Consider the following 26536-nt stretch of genomic DNA (forward strand, 5'->3'; position numbering starts at 1 on the left):
AAGTAAAATGGCCTCGCAGCATGAGGGTTTACTTCCCTTCTAAACGAAGGAAAATACCAGGGTTCAACTACAGTTTTATAACGAGATATCACTTGGAATGCTGGCACATGAATATAGAGAATGAAACAAACCATGAACAGAAACGTCTTTCATGAACAGGTCAAAATGTAATTTTTCTAGTATCCTGTAAGTATTACACATGTTGGCTGATGATGCGAGCCATCTAAAGTCTGTTACTTAATCCTTCTAAGAACATCTTCTCCTCCGGCGTGATAAACAAGTGTTTGGGGACAACTACCTCCCCTGGCCTCATGATTAATACTGCGTCTTCCTTCGCCGTGGATTCACTCCCGCTACTCCGCGTCTCGATTCCGTCGAATGCAACATCCTCCCTGCTCTCTAAATCACCTCTACGCCGCCAGGGCACGGTGCAAACCCTAAGGTCCTCGGGCGTCCACCAATATTGCGGAAAGCACCGCTGAAGGTTGTTGATGATTAATGCAACGACAAGCATGATGACACTTCCAAATGTGACAATGGGCACCAAAATCCATCCCAGACGGACAATCCCATCATCAACCACGGCCAGCAGCGCTGTCGCACCGGCAGGAGGGTGGACAGTCTTCGTAAGCGCCATCACGGTGGTCGCCAAGGCGCAGGACAAGCCCCCCCCGAGCCAGCGTATAGACTCGAAATGGGGGCTCAGCTGAAGCAGCTTGCAGATCGCAACCCCTACCAAGGCGGCGAGGACTTGGCCGAAAACTGAGTTGCGGGGCTGAGCGAGGGGTGACTCGATCGAGTAAAACTCTAAGACGGCGGCCGCACCCTGCGACAAGAAGAGAGTAGCGAGTCAGCCATTGGTCACGTCATCGTCGGTGAGGAAGTGATGTGGAAGCGGTGTATCGTCACATGCGGGGCATGAAACGGCTTGAATATCGAAGTCCGGGGCAGGACCTTGATGATGCCCTCCGTAACATTCTCGGTGTAGGAGAGGTGGGAACCGCGTGGAGCTAGGAAAAGGGGCTTGGCTTACAAAACTGCCCACGATTATTGGTGCACCGTGCTCCCTGAAAACTGGTATCTGGCGAGAGACGACGGCGACTACGGCGACGCCGCAGAAGACGCCAATGCAGGCCCAGAGTATGGGAACGACGTTGCCAGCATTGCCGGGCTTAGCCTTACGATAGCCGAAGAAGTGTGCTATGGGATAAGGGAGGTGCTCCCATGGCGGATGCGGGATGAATGGGTTGATGAATCGATCAATGTCGAAGTTCCATTGTCGTGGGTCGCAGCGCAACATCTGGGACCGGATCATTGTGCCAAGCCCGGGGTACGGAACCGCGTTCGCCAGGGGTATACGGAGGCTGCTCTCTCTCAAATGATGTTAATTCCAAAGGCGATATCCGTTATCCTGCTCGAATTTCTCGATGCAATAGGGTAGAGACAGGGGACCCGTCTTCTTTTGAGTGGTAACTGTCGAACAAAGAGCGACGCAAAACTGGTTGACGCTAGAGGTCATGAGGCACAAGCCCTTGTGGTGCGAACACGTCAATAAAAATCGGCATACCAAACATACGCTAGCGATTTGCAACGAATAACGGAAGATAAGTACGGGTAGATCGACTACTACCACGTTAATTAGTATTGGAATTTGACTTGACCTTTAATAGCCACATCTGCCGCGGAGATTCAGTGTCAACTGCATCTCGCTACTACTTGATGTTGGGTTCCACGTCCTATGTATTGGGTAACAGAAACTCCCAAAAGGGCTTAAGTACCGATCCAAACGGAACACCCCTGGGCATATGTGGATTCTAAAACGGCAATTGAAGCATCCCAAGACCAAACTATTATATAATGAATGACAAGTCGCAATAGTGGCCCGTTTTGGGCCTCTCAGACGAGCAACCGTGCCGTCCTGGCACCTCTAGGCTGAGCCCTGCTAAACAATCGTGTTCGCTCGGTAGAGAGTCGGAGAATGCGAAGGTTTGTTTGTGTTTGTCGGCTCTCCGCCGTTGTCCATGCTTGTCAAATTCTTCGGACATCCGAAGGGGATCTGCCACTTAGGAATCTCGACAGATCGGTCACGCAACCACTGGAAACAGTTGACAGACAAAAGGCATTCGTCTCCGCCCGCTAGTTTATAAAATCGTGCTGCCTGTCGATTGCTCCGGCTTCCGATCTGCTCGTGACAAAAGATTCGCTGCCGACTTGAAGGGGCGTTCGGCATTCAATACATGTAGGTAACAGTGCGTTCATCTCGTTGCGACAAGTAATCGAATCGCAGGCCGTCAAGGTGCCGTCAAATGCTCGGTGGACCACCGCGGACCTTCATGTCGTGGGAAATCATTGTCGCCAAGACGGCTTGCGGCGCATCCACCAACAAACCATGTTACGCCATCTAGCTTCGTCACCGTTACCAAAGCTGTTTATGTTGAAGGAGGGAGATTAACTGAACGTGTTTTTGATCATATGACTACGAGGTAGTCCTTTTGAGATGCCCTTATTTGGTTACGCTGTAGCACTTTCTAGCCTTGTGATACGTGCATTGTCGGACAGCACTTCCAAAGTTCAACCGGCAATGAACCACCGATGGTGTCGCACGGCGACGGGAGCCTAGGTGAAGCACAACAGGTCACTATGTGTTTAGTCTGAAGTTGTCAGTAGCCTGCTCCGAAGCGACACATAGGTCCTGGCGCAACATTTGCGATGGAGCACCGCGTTAGCAGCACCATTGTGTATCATTGATTCACCCTAAGTCTTTAGCCGTCGGCAAAAGAATCAAAGATCCGGCGCATGCTGATTTCACTGGGAAGGTCTGGGGTCACCCAGGCAACCAACGGGATGCCATCATCGCAGTGTCTTTTTTTACTCGATAGTGACAAGTTCTCATGTACTCAGTCAAGGGCCCTTAAGTAATGATCAAAGCAGCTCAGAAATCGCCAAGTTAGATCGATTGATACCGAAACTGGTATTACCGGAACAACGTGTTGATCGTACATCATTAATCAAGGGAGGATGACAAGAAAAGGAGGAAAGACTGCTTCGAAATCGGGGCACCGCATATGAAATATATGCATGTCTGACAACAGGCAACATGACAATGTTAGCAAGTCTACATTCAACTTTTCAGCAAATTAGGGGTTAAATTGTTCACTCTATCAAAATTTGCAACTAAAGTCTTCAACGCTTGTGCAATCTCTTTCATCGCTGGGTTCAGATATGTTATTTCAATACTTCGAAAGGAGGGTATCGCAAGTTGGCTCCACGTTTCCCACTACTAGCACGTCGTCCATTGAAGCTTAGAGTACGCGTCCTCCCAGCTTTTACAAAAAACCACCGCATACACCAAAAGCATGGTTATTCCCGCTCGCCGTCGGGAAAGAAAATTCGCTTTGTTCATGCCTTGTCGACAAATCAAGTTTTGAGGATCTCTGCAGCTTGGATGATGCCGCGTGCCGTCTTAGATACCCACTCATTCGCTACCGTCAGGTTACCGTTGCCATATTGTATGCCCTCTGTGATACCGGGGAACAGGACAGCGGCATATCCTGTCAAACGGAATCAGAAGCTACTCCTTTCAGCAACTTTATAGCACTTACCTGTGTCCAATCCAGGTGCAGTTACAACATGCTTATAAAACTCCCGGCCGGGAAGGCCACCTTGGCTGATAAAACCCCTTTGAAAGTCTCGGTACTTGTGGTTGACAACCGAGATTAGGCCTGTGTCATTTGTCGTGATAGCCAGTTGCTCCAATGCCTTGACCTCATCGGCACGCGTAGAAAAGACATCAATGGCATCAGATAACTCCGAAAGATCAATCTCCGTGCCCTCCGATTCGGCATACTCAGCCAAGTCCTCAAGATACGAACGCAGCTCGGTGGCGTAATTGGGCAAATCGAGGGGCAAAATTTCATCGTCAGCCAAGTGGAAAGCGAGTAGGGCAAGGTACTGTCCCATGGCTGAGTGAACAAGAAAACCGGGATCGCCAAAGTTCGCCATCCAATGATAGCTGTCATAGTTGCTGTGGTAATGCCAGATGGGATCGGTCGTACCGCCCCCGGATCCTACGTCAAGCTGGAAGATTTTAGCAATGGTCGCAAGTATACCCACTTCAGGATCGGTTTATCGTTCACTTACTGAGCTGATTCCCCGGTGCAAGAAGCCAGTGTAGTCACTGCCGCTACCAAGGGCCTCAACGATACCGCCGGAGGCCGCTTCCCAAGCATCGTAGAGGCTGATGTTGAAGCCGCCAAAGTTGGGGTAGATGACCTTTTTGAAGAGCTCCGTTCCGATAGTGTGCAACTCAGGCGTGGTAGCCAGGTTTGGCCTTGGACCAGAAACTGCTACGTCAATGTTTAGATAGGCCACGGCTGTCTCGGTGAGCCAATCGACGTTGTCCTCGACCCACTCCGTACTGCCAACAAGACCGTATTCCTCGGCATCCCAGGAAGCTAAGACTCTAGATAACGATTATCAGAGCTAGCCAAAGGTTCGATTGTATCATCACAGCACTCACATATTCCTTCTAGGTTTCCATCCCTTCAAGACTAAAGTATTGACGGCTTTGGTAAACTCCACAAGGATGGCAGAGCCAGAGTTGGGATCTCCGTTGCCTCCAATCATCCAGGTGTCGCGATGATTCCCGATGACGATCGTCTCGTCGGCGTTGGTTCCGTTAAGATGACCAATGACATTCCATATGGGCGTGATTTTGCCTTCCATCAAGTTGTCGAGGTGCAGAGTGACACCCGGAGCAGGTCCAGAGCTATAACTGGCGTTCAGAGCGCCCGCCCAAACTGTCCTGTTAACCTTCTCGGCGGATACGCCAAATCCGTTAAGAGCTTGTAACAGGGGCTCGACAGATGCGTAGGAAATGGGTATGGAGGGGATTTTTGGGGTGACTGGAGAGACATCAGCTCGGTCGACGCCTTCATGGGAAGGGTAACCTGGAGTCGTGGGGTCGCCGGGGGAAGTAGACAGAAACAACACTGAACCCTTTTGAACCGCACTGGGGTGTCTAGCTGGGCCATCTATACGACATGTAGTTAGTATGTTGAGGGCCTGCACGGGAGAAATCCAATCAAGCATACTGGGGTAGGCTTCATAGCCGTTTGCCACGGTCTGGTTTCCATCATCACCGGGGTCGGTGAAAATCACAGCACCGATCATGCCGTGATCTTGTGCATTTTTCACTTTCAAACCTCGGAAGAGTCCACCATATCTAGCGAGCGCAATCTTGCCTTCAAGCTCAACCCCAAGGTCGACCAGACGAGCAAAATCGGCTTGCGACCCTTGTCTTCAGACTCCGTTAGCTCCGTATTGCGGCCTATAGCAAAAAGAAAATAGAGATGGCACTAACCCAACGTAGACGTATTCTCCCGTCACGTTGCCTGAAGCAGAGTATCCATGAAACGTAGGCTGGTTGTCCTCTCTTCCCGTCACATCGTCCTCCTCTAGGACATCCTCATCTAGGCTAACTGCACTGGTCGTTCCATTGGCATAAGTAAGCTTCAAAGAGGCGTGGACGGGGTAGCTCAAGTAAACATGGTACTCCTTGAGATGCGCGTCAAACCCATTCTTGGTCCACTGTTCTGCAGTCCACTGCGCGGCCTCTTTACCAAGTCCAGCGAGCTTGACCTGGTGGCCGTAATAGTCAGACCATTCATCAATGGTGACGTTGTCGAAAGCGTTAACCAAGACGGTCTCTTCCTCTGACAGAATAGGGGGCCATTGGTCGTCGGCGCGCTTAGTGATTGGTTTGCGGTGTGTGTACCGACGTTCGAGAACAAGATCTCGCTGACAAGCCAAGGCAAGCCCCGAGAACGCCAGGGCAATAGAGAGTTGGCCACGCATGTTTGACAGGATGCAGTGGATTTGACCAACGTGGCTCAATCGGTGCTTTGCAAGCTTTGCAAAGTCGATCGATGGCAGTTGCCCAAGAGTTCGCGCGGGTAGAAGACATCTGCTGTCGTTTTTATAGCTTCTGAGTGCATAATATGGGAATCCTTCTCGAATGCATCATGCACATGGTCATCATTCTAGCTGACCTTGGTAAGCCAGGTGATGCCATTGCGCAAGGACTTTGTGTAATTCGCGCGAGGTGCTGGAAACTGCAGCTGACGCAGCTGACATCCAATTCCAACATGCAGACTTGCACCGATTACAACTGATTTAGAAAACACATTTCGTCATTCTTGCTACAATGGGTCGGATCATTGGGGCGAGTTAGCCGATTTGGTAGAGATCCCAGCCTTGCTACCCCAATCTACGGTGTGGAGTGGGGGAGAAACATGCAGTAAGATGGCGTAAAACAGCAAGATCTATTGCTTGAAAAAGTAATTGACCTGCCTTGTTAGTACTAGAGAACGCAGAATGCCAAGAATTATTGGCGGGGTAGCTTCATTGATCATGTACACTCGTAAGCTGGTGGCACACGGGCGTAGTCAACCTGGATATGAGCATGGGGACGTCAACATGTCTTTGAGTATACACTAAAGAGCTGTTCCTCCTAAACAACGGCACAATAGTAGGACCAGATAAGCTGCCGTGAATCCATTGGGTCCCTCGAGTTAGTATGGTGGTTTTACTCTTTAGAATTGCTTGTCAACTACGGTCCCAGGCCAAAATGAAACCCCTTTGTTCAGGTACTAGTGAGCACACCACTTCGCAAGCCAACCAAAGAGCCTAAATTCATTAGACTTACACTCTAGCTTAAGTGAGCTCTGCTCAATTCTGTTCTCGTCACGTGCCTTTGACTTATGTCAGACGTTTGAGTTTCCACTCAGTCCCTGTCTGTGGGTTAATACCAGACAATCCGGTTGAATATACCCATCACACATAGTAGAAGAATTCGTTTGTGCGACACTATTACGAAATCTCGGTGAAAATGTGGTTTCTTGAGCCAGCCAGCATAGCAGAAGGGTAGTCCGTTGCGGTCTCTCACATGAGGAATTTTGCCCAAACAAGTCCGGGTGAGCTGTGGCCTTAATCGCAAATAGCCCTGTTGGAAACCAGACGCCCTCAGGCACCACAGAAACACGTTTGCCATGAGTATCGTCTAAGGTAGGCCCGATGTTTCGGCCTATAAGTACACCGGCCAAACAAGAAACGAATGAACAAAACCTATGTATGGCATACTAGGGTGTCACGATGTGATATAAGGCGTTAGTTGTGTTGCTGCGACTAACGGCGTCGTTTTTAGCGCGACATATTAGGGAATGTAGCGCGAGTATTGCATGCGTCGCAGTTACGCGAAGTATTGAGTTCCCGGAGCCCCGGCTCGAGGGCCACTGCTCATCCCCACAGCCGGTACAGGAACGGACCCCCCGAAAGCCGTGGTCTACGGCTCAGAGGTTACGATAGTGGAGCTTGGGAGAGAGAACTCCACAACTCTGTGAAAATTTTACTAACTTTGAATGAACCCTTTAGAATTATCTCTTACTGCATAACTACCAACCGTCCAAGGCAGATGTTCCATCTGCCCGGCTAGCTCAATCGGTAGAGCGTGAGACTCTTAATCTCAAGGTTGTGGGTTCGACCCCCACGTCGGGCTCAATTCCCGTCAGCGATTGACATGAATACATTTTTGTCATCCATCATGGATAATATCGAGGTTCCCTACGGTTTGATCCAGTTGTAGATGCAATGGTCAAAGGTCCACGATCTGCCTTGATAACGCCCCTCTATTGCACCGGATGTAAGGAAAAAAACATAGCTGTTTGTTGTAGCTTTGATTACGTATTTGGTCGTTGTCCTAATTATTATAGGTTTGTCTTATGGAGCAGGATGTTGCCTTATTCTTGAGACTTCCCTTAGTTCACTAACTTAAAAATACACTTTTCCTAGCCTTTATCCTTCTATTTAAGTGGTAGTTCTTGACTTTATCACCTGTAGGATGACACAGAGTTACGCAACACAGGAGATGATCTCTTAGTCCTTGAGGATGGTGAGTAATCCTTATATTTCGACTCTCTGGACTTCTTACCTTCCTGGATTGAGACTTGGTGCCTGAAGATCAAAACGCGGTTCATTTGTTGCTACCGTCGTTCCGTCGTCTCTAGGTGCCTCTTTCTCCATTTGGCTGAAAGTATTAAGTTGCTAATTGACTATAAACTTATGTTAATGCGGCTATGCAACACAACCTTATTTATTTATCATTACTTTTCGCTCATTTGTTTGGCATCGTCATCAACGATGGATTAAATTTGCGATTATGACAGCATTACCCCGGGGTGGTACTCACTGCGTCACATTGATCTACCTGGCCGGTTTTGTCTCAGTCACTCGCAACCAAAAGTCAGTTGTTACCCAGAAGGCTGCATCGTAAAGTCTTAGCGGCTCTTGTGGTCTGACGACGGCAAAGTCAAACCTCCGCAACAGCTGTGAGATGTCGAAGTTTAGCTATGGTCAAAATAAGCACGCTTTCCAGGATGCCTACTACTCACCTCGACAAATATCTTGTTCAGTTCCATGGCTGCAATGGTCTTGCCGAGACATTGAAACCGCCCGTGGCCGAAAGCTAGATCAACTACGCTGGTCATTTCTCGGAAGCGCTCACCGTCCTCAGCAGCTTCCAGCCAGCGCTCCGGTCTGAAGACGTCCGCGTCTTGTCCGAACGTCTCCTTTGATCTCATAATCTTTTGTATATTGACACCCAGCTGCGTTCCTTCTGGCAGGAATTGTCCGAAGAGCTTCGTACCCCCCCTGGCGACTTGCTTATAATTCAGACCGGTAGATGGCGGATACAGGCGTAGCCCTTCTTTGATAACAGCTTGAAGGTAAGGAAGCTGGCGAGCCTCAGCGTCGCGAATTGGGGAACTGATGAATCCCTTTGCGATTCCGGTGGCAATTTCTTGACGGAGATGGCTCAGAGCTGTTGGTGTGGTGAGGAGACAGAGCATGGTCATGCGTATCGCTGTTGCCGTTGAATCAGACCCGGCTATCCTGTACAAAGGTGTCAGTACTAACAGATGAATTTGCTGGTGTAACCTGTAGGTTTCGGCTTACAGCTCGAGAAAAATCTCCGCCAGGAGTTCCTTATAAGTTACCCCATTGCGCAGGTGACTGTGTATCATGTGGTTTTCACCTGGCCCCACAGCCAAACTTTTGTTCACCAGGCTCTTCGCCATGCTATAGAACGTGAGCACTGCGAACCCCTTAATGAACTGGTGGCGTGATCTTACCCCATCAGGCGTCCAAAGCCAAACTTGTCGCTTTCGAAGGGAAGCAGCTTGTTGAGTGGCCACCGTTGCATCATGATGCCTAGCCATGGCATATTTAGCATGATCGCAAGAACTGGGAATATTTGGTCATTCGTCTCGACATAACCGAACAAGTCCTTGTCTTCAGCTAGAAATCCCAAAGCCTCTCCAAACGAGATTTCGCTCACGACATCGAGCGCAAAGTATTGAGACTTGTGAGAAAACTCAATCGGGCAGAAGTTGTCTGACGTCGATATGTACTTGGACTTGATGAGGCTGATGAATTGCGCCACGACCCTGTCAACACCAGGTTCGAAACCACCGTTTTCGCGTCCAGAATACTATGAACGCGGTCAGGTTGAGACAAGTACAGCACATGGATCAATCAGAGAAACGAACGCCTGGACTCAACTTGGCCTTCAACTCTTTCCGTTCTTGGTCGTCTCGCAGGGAGAACAGGCTGTCCTGATCTGGAACAACCTTGGACAGGGCGTACCATGGGCCTTTAACAAAGTCTGAGCGAACCGCCGAGATGATGCGGTAGCTGTCGGCATCACCGAATAGCACCTCGTTTGGACCAACGCGAACCAAAGGGCCTGGAGAAACTGTTATGAGATGTGTAAAGTGTGATCATTCAACTTGCTCGGCCTTACCGTATTTATCACCCAGGTCCTTCAGTTTGAAACTTAGTTTTCCGCCGAGGGTCATCAAGTTCATGGGTGCGATCGAGATGGAGTTGAGGAGTGGACCAGGAATGTGTCGCAATCTGTACCACGACTTTATGTACCACACGACGATTACAACCATGAACAAGGTTACTCCGCGGGTTGAAACGGACCAAAGAACGGACTTGAGCAGTCCTGCCAGAGGAAAATTACCATCGCGGGACGCCATGATTGAAGACGTACAGTCAACGGTTAACGTGGACTACGGGGTGGGTGTACTGCTACGATTGTCGTCTGGGATTTGACAAGCGGAGGAGGATCTTTGCTCCTGATATAGTCAGTCTTACATCTGGCTAGGTGTGATGTATGCCCCTTCAGATATCAATATGTGTAAAGATGTGAGATTCTAATAACGCGACGAAGTAAGCAACAAAGTTACACATCATACTATGGTACCAGGCCGAAGTTTTTTTACCCCGGTTAGGTAACTAATGTTCACCCCCTACTGCAAGACTTCACTTTTGGTGAATATTCCCCTTCTATTATGATATCAGCTGTGGGGGGTACCATAATATCATAGGGGTAAAAGACTTACCCCTGCCACCCTGTACTACGTGTGATGGGCTTGTTTAATCGGATAGTCCGGTATCGACCCACGAACAGGAACTGAGACAAATGGCTGGCAAGGGGCTTAGATTGGCTGACGTAAGTCAAAAGCACGTGACGCTGAAGCTTAGCTGACATAAGCGGGGGCTGGTGGACCTACTTTGGTTAGCCAGCCGAGTGGGGCGCTTTCAGACCCGCTGGCATCTGGCCCGATATCTGCGTAGGTACGGATACTCCTAGAAGATTGCTATTCTTGGTATATGACAGAAAGTCTTGTTCAGACTGACACACCACCTCAAGTCCTGCGCACCACGTCCTCACACGAATCTCACAACCTGTGGCAAGGGGCGCTTGATAAAATGTGTCGCTGGGTGACTCAATACCTGAAATAGTTTGGAGCGTCCCGGATGAGAGCTGGGACGACATCAAGTCGCTGGTCGGAATTTTTGAGACATGACGTGGTAGGACCCTGGCCGATGTCGATATGGAGGACGGTTGCGAGGCTGGTCCGAGATTCTGTAAGTTCCTGATTATTGATGAGGGCTCTCTCCGCTCGCTTGCAGCACTGCCCGAGAAACCACTGCATGTTGTACTGGAAACTCGTGAGGAAAGACTTGTAGGTTGCCTGACGTAAGGGCGCCATGTTTACTCTTTTGGGGCATACGTTAAACGCATTTCAGAGGCTCGCAAGCCACTTTACGAGGGCGCGAACGTCTGGCTCATCGACTCACGCGCTGCGAAACGCTTTAACAGTATTGAGGACGGGAAAAACTACGGTGGATTGATGAAATTGGGCATAGAGGACATGGGCGGAGCATGGGTTGAGGATCCGGAGTAGATTCTTGAGCATGAGGAGCGGGCTGGAGAAAGGTTCTATTCTCTGTGGTAAGCTGAATAGCATGTACGGATATACTGTACTTATTTGTCTAAAAACAACATTCATCGTTCGGGACCCAGCTCCGTCGTCTTGGCATAGGGAGGAACCTTATTCAGGCGCAATAGATTTATCATTTGCTGTCTGATTATATGCTCACCTGCATACGAGCCAGGAGGTCTGGAACGAACGACATGATGCATCATTCACTCAGCTGCCCAATGGAGTTGTGTCATTGGCCACTGGAGTGAGCAGAGCGACATCAAGGGATTTACAAGGGACACGTTTCTGCTGTGCCTCCAGGCGCGTAGTTGGTGTCGTGTCAGCCTGTGCCGAATTGAGACTCTGATACTAACATCATTTCAAAAGGGGTTGGACGCTGACAAGGGTTCAGTCAATCTGCTAAATTTTCGCGAATACCTATCCCTGCATACATAATGGTCCACTGGTCCCGTACAAGAAAATCCATATCAGCACTTCTGCAATCCAAGAATTCTGAAGCCTGGTTATGTCGCCATTCCCCGCCCCCCATTCTTCGACGCCGGTAGCGACCAACACAGAAAACCCACAGTCGCATCGGGTTTGCGGCGGAAACTCTGGGGTGAGAAAGACGAGACGAACTGCCTTCACATCGAGAAAAACTAGAGGTGATAGGGTCACCGAATGTGGGAGATTGAATGCCACAGCCGTTCCTGTGCGATTCTGCTACTCAGCAAACATATCCACATAGAGACCGACACAATCACAGTGAAGCCTATCTAGGTCCCTGATCCAGACACGGATACGAAGATACCGGCCGCGCCAAGCTTTTGTTGGCTTTACTGGTCTTGTCTGAATGTGATTGTTAGGTGCCACATGCAAGGGCAATTGATGAGTATCTAGGCACATTGCCATCAAGAAAGGCCAGCATTCCAACCAATCGTCCAGCCAAAGCGCCACGAAACGTGACGCAATCCCTCAGCAGATTCCATCAGTGTCAGCAGACTAGCGCATCCTCCACCGTATTGGCTCTCGTCAGCAGTGTCGCCAGTGTCTCCGGAACCAACATCCAGGGTTTCTCCTCCGCCGTTGGGGTGGCGTGGTCGCTCAACCTCCATCCCTCACAAACCCGTGTCTTTCCCTTCAGCACCAGCGTCAAAGAAGGTCGGCGCGACCGTATTTATCACGGAGGCAACGCACACGGTGACTAATCCGATGGATAACCACGGGGTTGACCTGAGCTCGCTTGGCGGATCGGCGCATTACGGCGCTTATCCCGCTTTTGGTGGCCGAGATTCCAGCTCACCCGATGAGCCGGCGGGGGGCACGGTTCACAATCACGATGCGCGCGCCGGCCTACTCCAAAATGCGCAAGACACGGCAGGCGACGGCTACTCTTTCGCGTCTTCAGGCGCACAGCCGCAGGGACAGCAACATCAGTATCAGCATCCACAGCCAGCTCAGCCACCCCCATATATCGCGGCGACCTGCTCAGGGCAGCCTCATGAAAGGAGCAAGTCGTTTCTCACCAGAAAGCGCCACTACAGCTGGCACACATCATGGAACATGTATCTCTGGCTTGCCCTTGGCATCGCTTGCGCCATCGGGCATCACGTCTTCTATCACTTCCTCGATGGAAAACCTGCAGAGGACCAGGTGCGCATGTTGCGTTATGGAACGGCCCTTGCCTTCGCGGCGAAGGCCAGTTTGGGTGCTGCTGTGATATCGGCGTTTCAGCAGCGCGTCTGGACAACTGTAAGGTCTAGGTTCATGACCATTGCTGCCTTAGACTCAATGTTTGCTGCCACGGAGAACTTCATCGCTCTGCTTTCCTGGGACTTTCTGAAAGGCGCCAAAGCAGCGGCTTCCCTAGCCATGTTTGTCTGGTAAGTATGCGCACAAGCTCTCGTTCTCGATGGATTCATAGCAGTATATTTACCGAAGCATCCAGGCTCTCTCCACTCGTAGTCATTTTGACTTCCAACACGCTTCTCGTAGAGCCAAGAACCATCGTGGAAAACGGTACTTGTCCCGGCATACGGAGCCTGAACTTCGCAAAGGAGGATACTTACCAATGGCGGGCACCCGTCAAGATAGATGGCCGATATGAGATGCCGCTGTCCATATGGAACTCAACAAAGCCTGCGGACTCGGAGCCCGAAGGTTGGTTTGACTATTACACAGGGCCGAGCCCCAACTTCCAGCAGACCGCCACTCTTGGCGCTTTTCTCCAGGAAGTCGTGGCGAGAAAGAACTCGTCCATAGAGATTTGCAGGAAAGGGTGGAACTGCACGTTTGAAATTAATTTTACGGCGCCGGGTTACAAATGTAGCGAACAAGCCAGAGGGATTGGTGCCAAGCCGGCCAACCTAACGCAGCAATCCGGCGAGGCCAAGCCGCCCTTCGGAACCGATATTCTCCTCCCTGAAGGAACATTTGCTTATTACGCCTTCACAAGCGGAGGAGAATATTCCACGACGCAGATGAAAGATGTCGAGATCGGAGGTATCCCAAAGATGGACCCGCCTTATCCGGAACACATGGGAGCTCTCCGTACAGAACCGGTCATCTGGATTGGCCACGTTGTGCCGCCAGACGCCGATCACCCTGCGTCTCGGAAGGAAGGAGACGAGAGCATGAACTACGTCCCCAAGATATTTGCATGTGAACACTACGAAACAGAGTACACCGCCGTCTTCAACTACACCGACGCCACGCAGTCGGCATACATGAAGAAGCACAAGTTTCTAGCACCTATCATCAACACGACCTTCATCCCCGGACTCGACGCCAACGACGGCACGGCGGATAACGTCACGGCAGTTCCAAAAGAGAACTACGTCCTGCCGCAAGACGTCGAGAGATACCGTCGCGTTGCTGCGTACCACTCATTGGGCTTCATGCTCCGCAAGTTCCTCAATGGCACCGTCCAGGTCAACAAGCAGTCCGCCAACCCAGTGGCAAACACAGACGCTATCCAGACCAAACTTCTCGACCCCAGAAATGACTATTTCCCGGTCTTCAATCTCCAAGATATGGTGCAGGAGTTCTATGAAGACATGATCCTTTCTATATTTTCGACCCCTCAGTTCCTTCCCGTGGTCTGGGCCGCGCAGACGGACGAAAACACGGGGGGGCTGATCCTAGGCGGCGACCAACACAATCACTCTGCGTACGAGTACCCATGCCAGCGGTCGCGGATGGTTAACATGTACAGCTACCACGCGCGAGACCTTTGGATCGTGTACGCTATCGCTATCCTGTTAGCAAGCTCGGGGGTCGCGCTTGGTGCCCTAGCCGTTCTGGAAAACGGGGGCGTCCTCAGAAACACACGGTTCTCGAGCGTCGTGGCTGCGACGCGGGGGCCAGCGCTGGATAAGGTACACTGGGAGGGTCCCGATAGAGACCAAGGCGACGTTCCGGATGACGTGAAGAAGCTGAAGCTTGGCTACGGTGTTATTAATCAGAGCATCATGGATAACGGGTTGAACACAGGAGAAAGGTACCCCAGACAGAGCATGGTATGGTCACCCAGCGAGGTCAGATGCGGGTTTGGATTGGAGGGCGACGTTGATCAAAAGCGGAAAGAAGGTTCATTGTTTCACAGATAGAAAGCATTGATATCCAGCAAGCATTGCAATTGCATGATAATTTATTATATGAAGACTACGGTCAACTAGCCAATTGCACTGCAGCGGTACCATTAGTGAAGGACTAGGTCATCCATCGGGCAACCCTTGTCAACTGATTGTGCCTTGGTCTTCTCTGTGATGATCTGCCGTGTCAACTCCATTAGCTGGTCTCCAAGCGCGTCGTCCTGGGCTAGCTTGTTTCCTGGCTCAGGTACTGCGGGCGGGCAAATGTATTGGCCCGATTCCTTGGTCGTAGTCACAGCATAAACCATTGAGACAGCGCCCTCCCATTGAGACTTTTTGAAAGGCTCCATACCGACGGCCATCGCGTAGCCTCCAAGGGGATACCTACGGCAATCAGCAGGTGGTCATTAAAATAAGGGTAAGTAGTGGTGACTTACGGCTCGAGAATGTCCTCTTTGCTCATTTTTGTACTTACGAACCCGGGATGCGTCGCGTTCATCAACACATTCGGATGGCCGTTCTGCGTTACTTTGCGGTTGAAATAGCGCGCATACAAGATACCCGCGAGCTTGCTGCGGCCGTATAGTCCATTAGGGCCCAGGTCCTGGTTGAGCTCCTCAAGACTTTCGAACTTGCAATCGCTCGGCGTGGCCTGATGCGCATTACTGGCCTGGTTGGCGATTCTCACGATGTCACCTTTCTCTGCCGTCTTCTTGATGAGCGGCAGCAAATGTGATGTGAGCACGACGTGACCCATGTGGTTGACAGCCATGTGACGGTCCACGCCGTAGTCCGTGAGCTGGTACGTCATGATGCCCCTTGCGGCATTGTTGACCACGATGTCGAGTCTGTCCGTGTCGTTCTTGATCTGCTCTGCAACATCTTTGACGCGCTTCCAATCTCCCATGTCGCACTGGAACCATTTTGTGCGGCCTGCCTTATCGGCGCCAAGTTCCTTGGAGATGGCATCTTTGGCACCGTCGACGACTTCTTTGGAGACGGAAAGGATATAGACCTTGGCAATGTTGTTCTTGAGAAGGGTGTAAGTAACACCGTAGCCGATGCCTTCGCTGCCGCCGGTAACTACGGCGACCTTTCCGGTCAAGTCAGGGCACTCCTCCAGGGTGAACTGGTGAGTCCCCAACTTCGAGGCTGGCCCGCCAAAGTTTTCGGCAATGGTGTTCTGGAGCGATGGTCAGTACATCTGTTATTCGACTTTCAATGATGATCTCTCTGTCACCTTGATAGTATCCATAACTGCGGGTGTTTGTAGAGGTCTGGTGGTGTTATACTGGCGAGGGATTTGGGGTGTCAAAGTCTGGGACGTGATGAATGAGGATCTGGGGCACCATATGTCTAAAAGCCCGGTGCGCCTCACCGCCTGGATTGAAATTCGTTTGCAGTTCATTGGAGGACGTGTATGCTCAATGATTTCATCCTATTGTCACTCAACTCAAGCCTTCCCCTCGCCAACATGCTTTGATGCTGCTGGTTGCTAATAAAGGGAAAGCGGGCGGGTGCGAATGAATCATCGCATACTGTTGTCTCAAGGGTGATCATATCTCGATGTGGAGGTTCGATGACGCGCTCATGTCTGTGCTGAAGCGCCTCTGCTGGGCCTGGATCCGGCTATACAGACTAAGCCCTACGAAGATGGGAATAGAAGTCTCATAACATATTATTTTGCTAGGCGCTGGCTTCTAGTGTCGTAATATGTGCGTCTTTCATCTAACGTCAAGCTCCACTCCCTTGTTTCGTTAATCCGCCACCACCACCAAGTGAGACCTGGAGCGGGGAACAGACGCACTAGAGACAATTCTCGCCATCATGCATTCTTCTTGATTTCTCGTTCAGGTGTACTGGTATGTATGTTGTGTCGTGAAACCCAGCATGTCGATCAGCCCTTAGGCCAAGCTCTCGAGATTGAAGTCACGGCTTGCATTCAGCGGGCGGGGCGAATCGGTCTCTGGCTCCGCCGATAGGCTGATACTAAAAATACTAACTGGCTAGCAAGTGCACGCGATGCGAGGTTCCATAGCCCAAGACGTGATCTTGAATAGGACTGCTTAAATGTAGAAGGAGATATTGGCGTGAGTTACCACATGCATTCCACAGACTACACTTTGTGGCCTCACATAGTTGCAAGGTTTGATAACCAGGTCGTCAATTCATGTGTACTTATGGCTCTTCAAGCATCGCGATAGCATCTCAAACCCCAACCCTTCCGAATCCACTGAAAAGCATCGCCCGGCAATATCATAACTCCACGACAAGGCCCCAGACGTGCCGCCCGCATTTCTGCGGCGAAATACTCATAGAGCGACTGGAGCGGCAGGACGTCTCTTCTCAATACTGAGTACGGTATCAATAAAACTGCGCTTCAGCGCACTCTTCTTCCGTGCAGCAAGCAGCTGCGATGTCTTCAGGATGTTCTTTATCTGGCGACCGTTGAGCCGCAACTCGGCCAGCTCCGCGATATCCTCATCGGAGATTTCGCTCTTAAGGGTCGTTTCCCGCAGGAAGTTGTGCCAAATCTGGCGTCGAGACTCGGGTGTCAAGTCGGGGTACTCAAGAGAGACGTGAATTCGGGACTGGAAGGCTAGGTCGATGTTGTCAACGCGATTGGTCGTCATGAAAAGAATGCCCTCATAATACTCGAGAGTCCGCAGGAAGATCGATACGACCTTATTCCGCTCCAGATCGTGTGTTGAACGTGCTTCGAGGAAGACGTCGCACTCGTCCAGAAGTAGGATGGCATTCCATCGTGCAACCAGCTCCAGGATCCTCGACAGGCCGTTCTCGAGCTCCCACGGCTCGGAACCGAGATCACCAGAGCTCAAAGTGTGCAGAGGCACGCGCAGATTCTCAGCTACAGCCTCTGCTGTCAGCGTCTTACCCACGCCAGGGGGGCCGGAGAGCAGGCAGATGATGCCCTTGCCCTTGCCAGAGATGACATCGTCAAAGGTGGAACCCTCCAGTTGAGATTCAGAGAAGGCGAGGATCAGCTCCTTTTGGTCTTCAGGAAGCACAAGCTTGTCGAAGGCGTTGGTGTTCCAGGTTATCTCAGTAACTTGCTCGACGTAGAAATCCAACCATTTCTTCAACTTGAGCGAGTATCCGCGTGTCCTGGAGCGGGCGAGCATTTGATGAGCTGGGGTCAACTTGAGATTGCCGTCCTTACCCAGGCCATGCTGACGTTTCCACGCATACAGGGCCTCGATATCCTTGGCTGTCCAATCGCTCGTGTATCGGGTGTTGTAATAGGGGCTAAAGCGATTGAAGGAGTTGATATCGATAACAACACGGCCCTCAACCTGTATGGGAACCTCGTTGCCTTCACGGTCCCAGGTAATGGCGCTCCCTGAGTACTGCTTGTAGTGGTGACCAGCCAACTCCTCAAACTTCTGGCCCCGGCGCACCAGGGCCGCACTGAGCGCTTCCTTCTCGGGGTGGAATGCCAAAGGAAAGGCGTCGAGACCTGTGATCTTCTTTGTGCCGATGAACTCGGGGACGGAGATCCTCTCCCGGTAACGCCCAAAACTTTTGCCGCTGTAGTCGACACAATCGGCGCGTAACTGAAGGAATTTCCCACATCTGTTCTCCATGTACTCGGATTCTTCAAGCTCAAAGGCTGATAGGGGCCCTTTGTGGGCGGCGAGAATGGTGGCGCCAGGCTGAAAGATCATCCAGAGATGTTCGAAGGTGATGACGCCCTTGGAAACGTAATCCTCAAATGCCTTGATGGAGTTGCCAATCTCATATTGCAGGATGTCGTGGAGAATCGTGAGGTGCTCCTTGAGAGTCTCATCGAGGTCTTCCTTGTTGCGGTACTCGCGGAATTCCGTCCAGCGGTGCACAAAAGGGTGGAAAGGTGCTCCGAACTCGAGGCGCTCTAACTCACAGGCAACGCCGGGGTAATCGTCCAGAATCTCACCCAGCGCCTTCTTCAGCCAGGGACTCTGTACAACGATGGAATGTGCCTCGAGCTTCTTGCGGCTGTCGTTGCTCTTGATGTTGCGTACGACGACGGCGTACTGCTCTGTCTCTTCGTTCTCGGCTGCCTCCTCGACGTCTTCGGGATACTTTTCAACCCACGTCCAGTTGCCGTCGCTGTCTTTGGGCGACTTGTAGATGTTCTTGGTGGATGCGATGGAGCCGAAGGGAGCGAAAGGCTTCTTAGGCTTTTCCTCCCCCTTCTTCTCTTCGACCTCCGCTGATACCTCGCTATCTTCTGTCTCGTCGTTGCTATTATCACCGTTTGTGCTCTTGAAGTCTTTCGTGCTAGTGCCGTTCTCTGTCTCCTTGAGAGGAGTTTTCGTCTCCTTGATCGAGTCGTCGACCATGGTTTGGCCCAAGGCCTCTGTTGTTGTGCTTGAAGGCGCCATCGTGCCGGATGTGGGTGAGAAGGGGCTGAGAATGATGATACTGAACACCAAAGACGTTATTACAAACAGGAGACCGGAAACGTATTTATCTATTCCCATGGATCACGGTTAACAGCTGCTGGTGAAGTGTATCAATTCCTTCTAGGCAAACATCCCATGGCCGATTCGACAGCGAAGCGCTAGGCATCTCTCTCATGATCTATGTCGGCTGCCTCAGCAAGCAAGGGTTCAGTGGGTTTCATGTGGCTGTGAGTCACCTAACTGCGCAACGCCTCTTCCGCACTGGCTATGCCCAGGACACTGCGGAGGATTGCATGCTGCTGCCTGCATTGATCGGATTCCATTGACCGAGGTCACCAAACGAGAACGCATCAGAATGGAGAAGAGTAAGCACTAAACTGGATGGTCCCTGAATGCTAGCAAGGCCGACAAGCCACTCAAGCCTAAGATTGCTCATAAGGATTGAGGCCGCCAAAGCGTATTGACCGAATTACTCATTCGGCGATCTGCGGCAAATGGAGTAGGTTTTGGGTTCGGCCGCCATGACTTGATTTCATGAGTCCTCTATTCAGCGGCGAGATTTCTCGTGGGTCTCGCCATCTAGAACAGGAAACAGATCCTTTGACCCACTGAAGCCTAATGTGAGTGCCGAGCTACGACTTCGCCTCTTCATCATGCAGCCATGATTAGGCAACCTTGGTGAAAAGGACACGACTGGCAGTACGCAGACTTCATTCAATTTCACGAACGTTCAAAACTAGGCTGCGCCATACTGAGGGAACGATTGTCTACATGTCTCCATCGTGCTGATACTCACTACGCACAGCAGATAATACAAGGTCACACGAATATTGACCAACTGCATAAACGATTGAAACCAAAAACCAAAAACCAAAAAAGCTTCAACATCATATTCCCTGCAGATACAAGCCTCGTCATTTCCAACTGCTGCCGATAGTCACAGCTGTCAAACAACTGTGCGGTACCGTATAGGACCTGTTTGGGTCACTTTCCCATGTCGCCATGCCGTCTGACGCCACGTTGATAAACTTGTACTGGAATGCCGTGCCCGCCGGTAACGACACCGTGTAAGTCCACAAATTGTTGGTGCTTGTGTATTGCGCCGCCGATAGTGCTGGAGCCAACGCCACGTCCCAGTTGCCCAATGCAGCAATCGAGCCCGCAACTTTGATGGTCTGGCCCGGGTTCGTCTTGACAATCGCATTCAAAGTCACGGCCACGTTGCTCGCGATGGTGCATGCACCGCTGGTCGCCGTCGCTACAGCGGTGCTTGTGCGCGTCGACACAGGCGGGCTACTGCCTCCACCGCCGATAGCGATGTCAGCGCATGTGAGGTAGACCTGTCCTGTCTGGAACGAGTTCCAGCGGAACGACAGCAGAGTATGGTTTGAGAGATAATTGGGGATCTTGATCTTTTTGGTGACGGTGTAGCCACCCGCGATAGAGGTGTAGCAAGACCCTAAATTAGCGTTATCGACGCCCTGGCATGCGCGGCGGCTGCTCGCTTGGAACGCGTTGCAGGTAAACCAATCGTTCCTCCAGCAAGCTTCTTCCGAGGAACAGTCCGGGTTGTAACCACAGCTTTGACCCGAAACATCGGTGCATTTCAGGGTGCCGCGTTGGAAGCAATCTTCAGCGGCCTGCTTCTCGGCCTCGGTGGGGAGATAGCCCGGGGTGATAAACTTGTCTACCAGGTCCTGATCTTGGCAGATGCGGTAACTGAACATGCCGCCATGGTCGCCGTTGTTATCGACGCACCACTGAACGTCGATCGTCTGGCCAGGTGTGTAAGTTGCTATTGGGGAGCTACCCCAGTTGTTGGACGGTTGATTGTAGTCCACACCGACCCGGGCGTTGTAGCCGCAGGGTCCGCTTCGGCCAACGGTAGCAGCGGTGACATCGGGCCAGGCGGACACAGGCTCTTGAATTGTGCACTCGGGGCAAGAATCTACACCGGCCTTTTTTATGTAAGCTAAATATGACGGCCAAGGACATCTCGGACTACCTGCCTCGACACCCAGTCTGGTACGGCTGAAAGGAACAGTCAAGTAGCCATGTCCATAGACAAAGCTGATAAGGCTAGCAATAGCCAGGTTGGTGGTTGACTTCATTTGGATGAAGCTAGCAAGCAATTTCGGATGATATCAGAACTAAAGTTTCAATGAGTATTGCGATGGATGTTGAGGACTATCTCCTAACAAGGCCCAAGGGCAGCACAAGCTACTTTTATACCATTTGAAGCTTGCAGTCCATTAATAACTGACTCTTTGGCTGGACACTGACTTTCATGAGTCGCTTCAAATGGTCAACCGACCAGCCAAAAAGCTGAACTAATGTAATAACAGAACAAGCAACGCCGAAGTGCCTCCAACCGAGACGGGCCTACCCGCATAAATTTCCCCGGATCTAAGCTTGTACAGGCAGTCCGGGGTATCTCTAAATGAAATGCAGCCCATGTCGGAGAAAAGGTGTTGTTAGTGCCGGCCGCCATACCTCGAACTGGCAAGCTGTCCGGGGTTAATAGGTCCGTTTCCTAGCCAGCATTTGAGCACCTGCCATACGCCGGCGCCACAGACTAGGGCCGATCTATCATAGATGTACCTATAATAGGAGAATATATTGTCTAAAGGTCTTTGACGACACCCGGAAGTTTGCCCAGGGCGGAGTTGTGCGGAGTCTCTTGCGATGAGGTGACATCCCGTCTTGCAGATCATATGAACTGTCAAACTTGCAGGTTGGAGTGAACAGTACAAAGTTGTGACAGCTTCGGCGTCCGACAAAGGCCCGATAAGGGGATATTTCCCCACCCCTCATGCGATAACATGTACTATCATAAGAAGTCTAGATTAATGGGAACACCTGGCCTACTATGCTAAAGAGCCTTCTTCCTCGGCCAACAGCGACAGAAAGCAAGCTCAACCGTACTACAAAAGTCATTTATCACCAACCTGAAGCTAAATTTCTTATACCCATAAGACCCAGACTCAGAAGCGTACCGCTCAGGAAGTAATACTAGATCGGAGCTTGGCCTAATAATCTTGTATAGCTTAGTTGGATCCTCAAAGCAGCCTCGGATTATGAGTTCTCCAAAGTCAAAAGGTACGCTGGGGAGGAGAGATGCCATGGGCACATCTATTGTGAGACGTTTGCGAAAAGGCTGACCTCGTGCGTTGCAGCTATGAATATAGAATAGGAGCATGCCGGCACCGCATATCGTGAAGGCTCTGACAAGAATTGACGCCATTCCGTCTTCCCCCACTGATATGAGATGGGAGAACTCGAACTTCCAGTGGTAGCTAGAGTTTGTCTTAATTGCTTTCAGTCTCTTGCGAAAGGTCTCATCAACCGCATCTGGGGACAGCTCTGAAAGCTTGAAGTAGTAGTAATAACAGTAGTATTGTTTAACGCCGGAAGATCCAACCCAGTAGCAAAGGGCGCCCGCGCGGCCTATCTAGCTACCTTTACAGTACAGTATTCCCCCAGATATTGGTCCTAGAAGCATCTTACGATGCTTTTGGGCCCTCACCCAGTGCCCTGATTTAAAGTGCAATACAGCAATCCAATCAGTAAATCCCCCGCAAAAGCACCTACTCGAAGTGGCTGTATGCTTGTGACATAGGTTGAGATATACAGTGAAAAGGTACATGATAGTTAACGGGAGGTCAGGAAGGGCAGGAATGTCAGAGTCAGCGCAGCGTCAGCGCAGCGTCAGCGCCAACTGAAGGGTGTAGTGTCGATATGGTGATGCATATTAAAGTGATGGTAAGGGTTGTATGTAGGTAAGTAGTACATAGCGGAGATGTTGTGATGTCAGCGTAAGCACCCTGCTGACCCTGACTTACGGCAGCCTGCAAGGCTTACTCCGTCAAAACAAAAACTTAGTTACAGAAACGGCAGGTGTACCTAGAGCTATGAGAAAATCCTTATCGCCCCACTTATCTATCTATCATATTAGATTGATTAGCTATAGCTTTATGCTTTTAGACCATTAATAAGTTAGTGAGGCATTAAGACCCATAAAAAGTCAACCCTAGATCCTTGCGCTGGTAACAGTGGGCAGGCGGGCAGGCGCTGGCAACAATGGGCAGGCGGGCAGGCGCTGGCAACAATGGGCAGGCGCTGGCAGCAGTGGGCAGGCAGGCAGGCGCTGGCAGCAGTGGGTAGGCGGGCAGGCGCTGGCAGCAGTAGGTAGGCGGGCAGGCGCTGGCAGCAGTGGGTAGGCGGGCAGGCGCTGGCAATAGTGGGCAGGCGCTGGCAACAGTGGGCAGGTGCTGGCAGCAGTGGGCAGGCGCTGGCAATAATGGGCAGGCGCTGGCAGCAGTAGGTAGGCGGGCAGGCGCTGGCAGCAGTGGGTAGGCGGGCAGGCGCTGGCAATAGTGGGCAGGCGCTGGCAACAGTGGGCAGGCGTCTACAGTAGTAGCCCCTACCTACTGTACTAGCTATATTATTTAGCTAATTATATTATACTATTGCTTGCAACAAAGCAGAAGGACCAATCAAAAAAGGGGGTAGCTGTATAAGCAAAAAGTGGCTTTTTTAATATCCACTTGGGTTTTGACGGAGTAAGCCTTGCAGGCTGCCGTACTGACTGGCCCCACCATGGCCAGGCCGGAAACTGAAAGCTCGGAGACCAGGACTACATAACTCCTAAGGCTGGAGGATAAGAAGCACTGTTGCCGCTTAGAGTGAGTCGCCTCACCCACCTCCTGCTAATTAATTATCCTGCACCTAGTGACGTAATTACTTCTTGCAGGGTGGGCGTCTTTTCACTTCAAGGACCATGAAAGAATAGAAAATAAAGAACGCATACAACAGCAAGCTTCTCTTGATAGACTGCATATTACTTGATTAGATGATGCCTTGACAGGCTACATATGCATGCCTGACCACGTCTGGATGCACACTATTATGATGACCGTATATCCGGACTATGTCCCCAACCACTTAGCAATAAACGCATGCTCCCGGGGGGCAGTAGCCTCGGCTACAGCTGAAGCTGCAAAGCCCCTTGTAGCTTTCGTCCAGACCGCCGGCAGGGCAACCGTCCCGTCCGTCGCCTCCAGGGTTTGGTGCCGGCTGACCAAAGGCCGTGCATTCACACTGGTCGCTTGGGCAGTAGCCATAGCTACACGCAAAGTTACAGAGGCCCGTGTAATTCTCTGTCAGGCCAGCTTTGACCGTGCCGGCAACACAGACGGAACCGCCACCGGGTGGGTCCGGCGACGGTTGCGAGCCGGCGCACTTCTCCCTGATGAACGATGCGGCTTCGTTGGTGTAGACCTGGAAGTAGTTGGTGTGCGCGAGCTCGCCGCCGTCCTGGCCGGAGTTAGACGCGCAGACGGGGTCATCAACGTTACACCACGAGCGCAAGACCCCAGCGAAATTGTTCAAGCTATTGGCAGAGGACTGGGATCGGGGCCACTTGCCCGTGAACCCGGCGCCGCCCCCGACATTGTAGCTCTGGTTGGGGACGTGGTTTGGGTCGCCGAAAAGGAGAGCGGCGCAGACTATTTTCACAAGCAATGGTTAGCTGGTTTTTATGTAACATCACCCCACCTCAAATCTTTCCTCATTGAAAGTGCTATGAAGGTATCACTTACCCTGGTTCGCGGGAGCAGCACTCGGGCTTAGTCCGGAATCAGCAAGCATGTCCGCTATAACATTAGCTCCTTGGCTGTACCCGCTCAGAGCGATCCTGGAATTGGGACAGCGCCGAGTGTACGCCTGTAGCTGAGAGATACCGGAGGCACGGCCCGACTCGACGGAGCCGGTGTTGGTTGCGTCGTACCGGATATCTTCGTAGTCGCAGCTGGCGAGGCCGTTACAAGTTGCGTCGTAGAGGATCTGCTGTCGGCCGGGGTAGGCTTCGTTCCACCCGCGGCCGAGAAAGATGTGGAGATCGGTACATGACCCGATGCCGTCCGACTGCCGCTTCCACGGAGCCGCGGAGACCAGGAGGAACAGGTTGAAGAAGGCCGCGGCGGCCTTAGGAGACAACATGGCGGCTGACTGGGCTGATTATTATTATGATGTTTATTATCAACGCCGCTAGAAAAAGCAAAACGTCTTATGGTTACGACAAATTCAACGCATATAGCAGAGTTTCTGGGAGGCGACGCAAAAGAAACGGGGAGCGGGGAATACGAAGTCTTTTTATGCGTCTCGTTATCGCAGAATATTACCCTGCGTCTCTTTTCGTATTCAACCTCAAAATCTGTTAGGTCGGTCCAACATCGCTGCATGGAATGACAAGTCTTACGCTGCCAACTGTATCGGTGTCTTGAGCGTATGTTCATCGTAGGCAGCACCGGGGTCTGATTTCCAGAATAGTCGATGCCATGACCGCATGCTGTCATTCGCAGGGGTGTCTTGCATATATCAACGGTTGTCGAGCGGGGGAATACGAGAATCCATGCAGTAATTAGTTAGTGCTTCGCCAAGTTCCAATCCTTCCATGCACTCGACCGTTATCTGAATGACAGGTCGGTCACTTGACTTTTAGCACATAGCCAAACAGGCATATTGTATCCCTTTGACTGAATGTGGCCGTACGTCTTACTAACTTCTTATCACCTTGTATGGTATGGCCACTTAAACAACCCCCCAACCCCCCCTTCGCCCAGCCTCTTAGGTAGGTTTTTTCCCTGCAGTTCCTCCATGGGTGGCCATTTTGCTTAGTCGTCTCTCAAGATTTAAGCTGGTTTGCCAAGAAAGAAAAACATAAGCGAACACCATAGCTTCTGCACCCAATGGCCCCCTGTTGACTCCCATGAATTGAGCATCAACAACTAACTGATACCAAAGAAATAAGTCGGGTAAAATGATTCCAACACATGTATGAACATTGCGTCATTTTGTCTTCTCTTGTGATAGTCTCTTCAAGCCTTTGGGACATTTCGTCTACCTATCGAACGAGTGGTTGTAACGCATCAACCACAGTGTTTGCGTTCTGTTGCAAGCCAGATAGCTTTTGATTGCTACATCTACATAGACTTTAATGTATATCAAGAACTGTGGCAGAACGATATGTGTGAATATGAGTCCAATGGAAAGCAAATGGTGTCACGTGGTAGGATGGGATGAGTCAGCATGGAGGCCATCCTTAGAGCTCCATAGAGCTCCACACTCTGCAGCAGCCCACTCTTGTAGATACGAGATACATATCCGTACACACATTGAGATTCACCTGCTTGGCCCATCACGGTTG

General features: G+C 51.1%; 9 protein-coding genes and 1 non-coding gene across 10 annotated transcripts; 3 read left to right on the forward strand and 7 right to left on the reverse strand.

Annotated features, from left to right (window-relative positions):
* Positions 1–154: 154 nt before the first annotated feature.
* On the reverse strand, positions 155–1619 carry LY79DRAFT_568771 (HPP family protein). The gene is made up of 2 exons (XM_060558991.1): positions 1034–1619; positions 155–826 (listed from the first exon to the last, which is right to left on the reverse strand). Exons 1-2 carry the CDS (start codon positions 1313–1315, stop codon positions 224–226), a joined length of 885 nt encoding a protein of 294 aa, XP_060408933.1. The 5' UTR covers positions 1316–1619; the 3' UTR covers positions 155–223.
* Positions 1620–3126: 1507 nt separating this feature from the next.
* Positions 3127–6006, reverse strand: LY79DRAFT_568774 (PA domain-containing protein). The gene is made up of 6 exons (XM_060558992.1): positions 5363–6006; positions 5094–5299; positions 4520–5033; positions 4141–4462; positions 3603–4077; positions 3127–3551 (listed from the first exon to the last, which is right to left on the reverse strand). The coding sequence occupies exons 1-6, from the start codon at positions 5854–5856 to the stop codon at positions 3418–3420; spliced, it is 2145 nt and encodes a 714-aa protein (XP_060408934.1). The 5' UTR covers positions 5857–6006; the 3' UTR covers positions 3127–3417.
* A 1476-nt stretch (positions 6007–7482) lies between these two features.
* Positions 7483–7555, forward strand: LY79DRAFT_t251. Its single transcript has one exon. It is a non-coding gene; the product is annotated as a tRNA-Lys (tRNA).
* A 704-nt stretch (positions 7556–8259) lies between these two features.
* LY79DRAFT_525992 (cytochrome P450) lies at positions 8260–10097 on the reverse strand (the record flags this gene model as incomplete). The annotated part of the gene is made up of 6 exons (XM_060555797.1): positions 8260–8382; positions 8448–8946; positions 9010–9132; positions 9186–9544; positions 9603–9799; positions 9857–10097. 6 exons carry the CDS (start codon positions 10095–10097, stop codon positions 8260–8262), a joined length of 1542 nt encoding a protein of 513 aa, XP_060408935.1.
* Positions 10098–10736: 639 nt separating this feature from the next.
* LY79DRAFT_568788 (uncharacterized protein) lies at positions 10737–11470 on the forward strand. The gene is made up of 2 exons (XM_060558993.1): positions 10737–11104; positions 11155–11470. Exons 1-2 carry the CDS (start codon positions 10959–10961, stop codon positions 11222–11224), a joined length of 216 nt encoding a protein of 71 aa, XP_060408936.1. The 5' UTR covers positions 10737–10958; the 3' UTR covers positions 11225–11470.
* A 1072-nt stretch (positions 11471–12542) lies between these two features.
* Positions 12543–14938, forward strand: LY79DRAFT_593985 (uncharacterized protein; the record flags this gene model as incomplete). The annotated part of the gene is made up of 2 exons (XM_060561631.1): positions 12543–13213; positions 13279–14938. The coding sequence occupies 2 exons, from the start codon at positions 12543–12545 to the stop codon at positions 14936–14938; spliced, it is 2331 nt and encodes a 776-aa protein (XP_060408937.1).
* A 92-nt stretch (positions 14939–15030) lies between these two features.
* Positions 15031–16178, reverse strand: LY79DRAFT_583721 (retinol dehydrogenase 12; the record flags this gene model as incomplete). Its single annotated transcript, XM_060560352.1, has 3 exons — positions 15031–15307; positions 15361–16106; positions 16164–16178. The coding sequence occupies 3 exons, from the start codon at positions 16176–16178 to the stop codon at positions 15031–15033; spliced, it is 1038 nt and encodes a 345-aa protein (XP_060408938.1).
* A 1057-nt stretch (positions 16179–17235) lies between these two features.
* LY79DRAFT_673694 (ATPase) lies at positions 17236–19308 on the reverse strand (the record flags this gene model as incomplete). The annotated part of the gene is made up of 1 exon (XM_060564208.1): positions 17236–19308. The coding sequence occupies one exon, from the start codon at positions 19306–19308 to the stop codon at positions 17236–17238; it is 2073 nt and encodes a 690-aa protein (XP_060408939.1).
* A 935-nt stretch (positions 19309–20243) lies between these two features.
* Positions 20244–21440, reverse strand: LY79DRAFT_526012 (starch binding domain-containing protein; the record flags this gene model as incomplete). The annotated part of the gene is made up of 1 exon (XM_060555801.1): positions 20244–21440. The coding sequence occupies one exon, from the start codon at positions 21438–21440 to the stop codon at positions 20244–20246; it is 1197 nt and encodes a 398-aa protein (XP_060408940.1).
* A 2518-nt stretch (positions 21441–23958) lies between these two features.
* LY79DRAFT_568799 (cutinase) lies at positions 23959–25662 on the reverse strand. The gene is made up of 2 exons (XM_060558994.1): positions 24930–25662; positions 23959–24836 (listed from the first exon to the last, which is right to left on the reverse strand). The coding sequence occupies exons 1-2, from the start codon at positions 25327–25329 to the stop codon at positions 24274–24276; spliced, it is 963 nt and encodes a 320-aa protein (XP_060408941.1). The 5' UTR covers positions 25330–25662; the 3' UTR covers positions 23959–24273.
* Positions 25663–26536: the final 874 nt, after the last annotated feature.

The sequence above is a fragment of the Colletotrichum navitas genome, assembly GCF_030913465.1.
Source record: "Colletotrichum navitas strain CBS 125086 chromosome Unknown LY79scaffold_94, whole genome shotgun sequence".
NCBI lineage: Eukaryota > Fungi > Ascomycota > Sordariomycetes > Glomerellales > Glomerellaceae > Colletotrichum > Colletotrichum navitas.

Bases quoted from the DNA above. Each gene is read 5' to 3' on its own strand.
- LY79DRAFT_568788 (XM_060558993.1), top strand. From the start codon at position 10,959: ATGGAGGACGGTTGCGAGGCTGGTCCGAGATTCTGTAAGTTCCTGATT. The intron at 11,105-11,154 runs GTAAGGGCGCCA...AACGCATTTCAG, and splicing joins AGACTTGTAGGTTGCCTGAC to AGGCTCGCAAGCCACTTTAC.
- LY79DRAFT_568774 (XM_060558992.1), bottom strand. From the start codon at position 5,856: ATGCGTGGCCAACTCTCTATTGCCCTGGCGTTCTCGGGGCTTGCCTTG. The intron at 5,034-5,093 runs GTATGCTTGATT...CATGTCGTATAG, and splicing joins CGGCTATGAAGCCTACCCCA to ATGGCCCAGCTAGACACCCC. The intron at 4,463-4,519 runs GTGAGTGCTGTG...ATCGTTATCTAG, and splicing joins TGGAAACCTAGAAGGAATAT to AGTCTTAGCTTCCTGGGATG.
- LY79DRAFT_568771 (XM_060558991.1), bottom strand. From the start codon at position 1,315: ATGATCCGGTCCCAGATGTTGCGCTGCGACCCACGACAATGGAACTTC. The intron at 827-1,033 runs GTAAGCCAAGCC...TTCTTGTCGCAG, and splicing joins CAATAATCGTGGGCAGTTTT to GGTGCGGCCGCCGTCTTAGA.
- LY79DRAFT_568799 (XM_060558994.1), bottom strand. From the start codon at position 25,329: ATGTTGTCTCCTAAGGCCGCCGCGGCCTTCTTCAACCTGTTCCTCCTG. The intron at 24,837-24,929 runs GTAAGTGATACC...TTGTGAAAATAG, and splicing joins TGCTGCTCCCGCGAACCAGG to TCTGCGCCGCTCTCCTTTTC.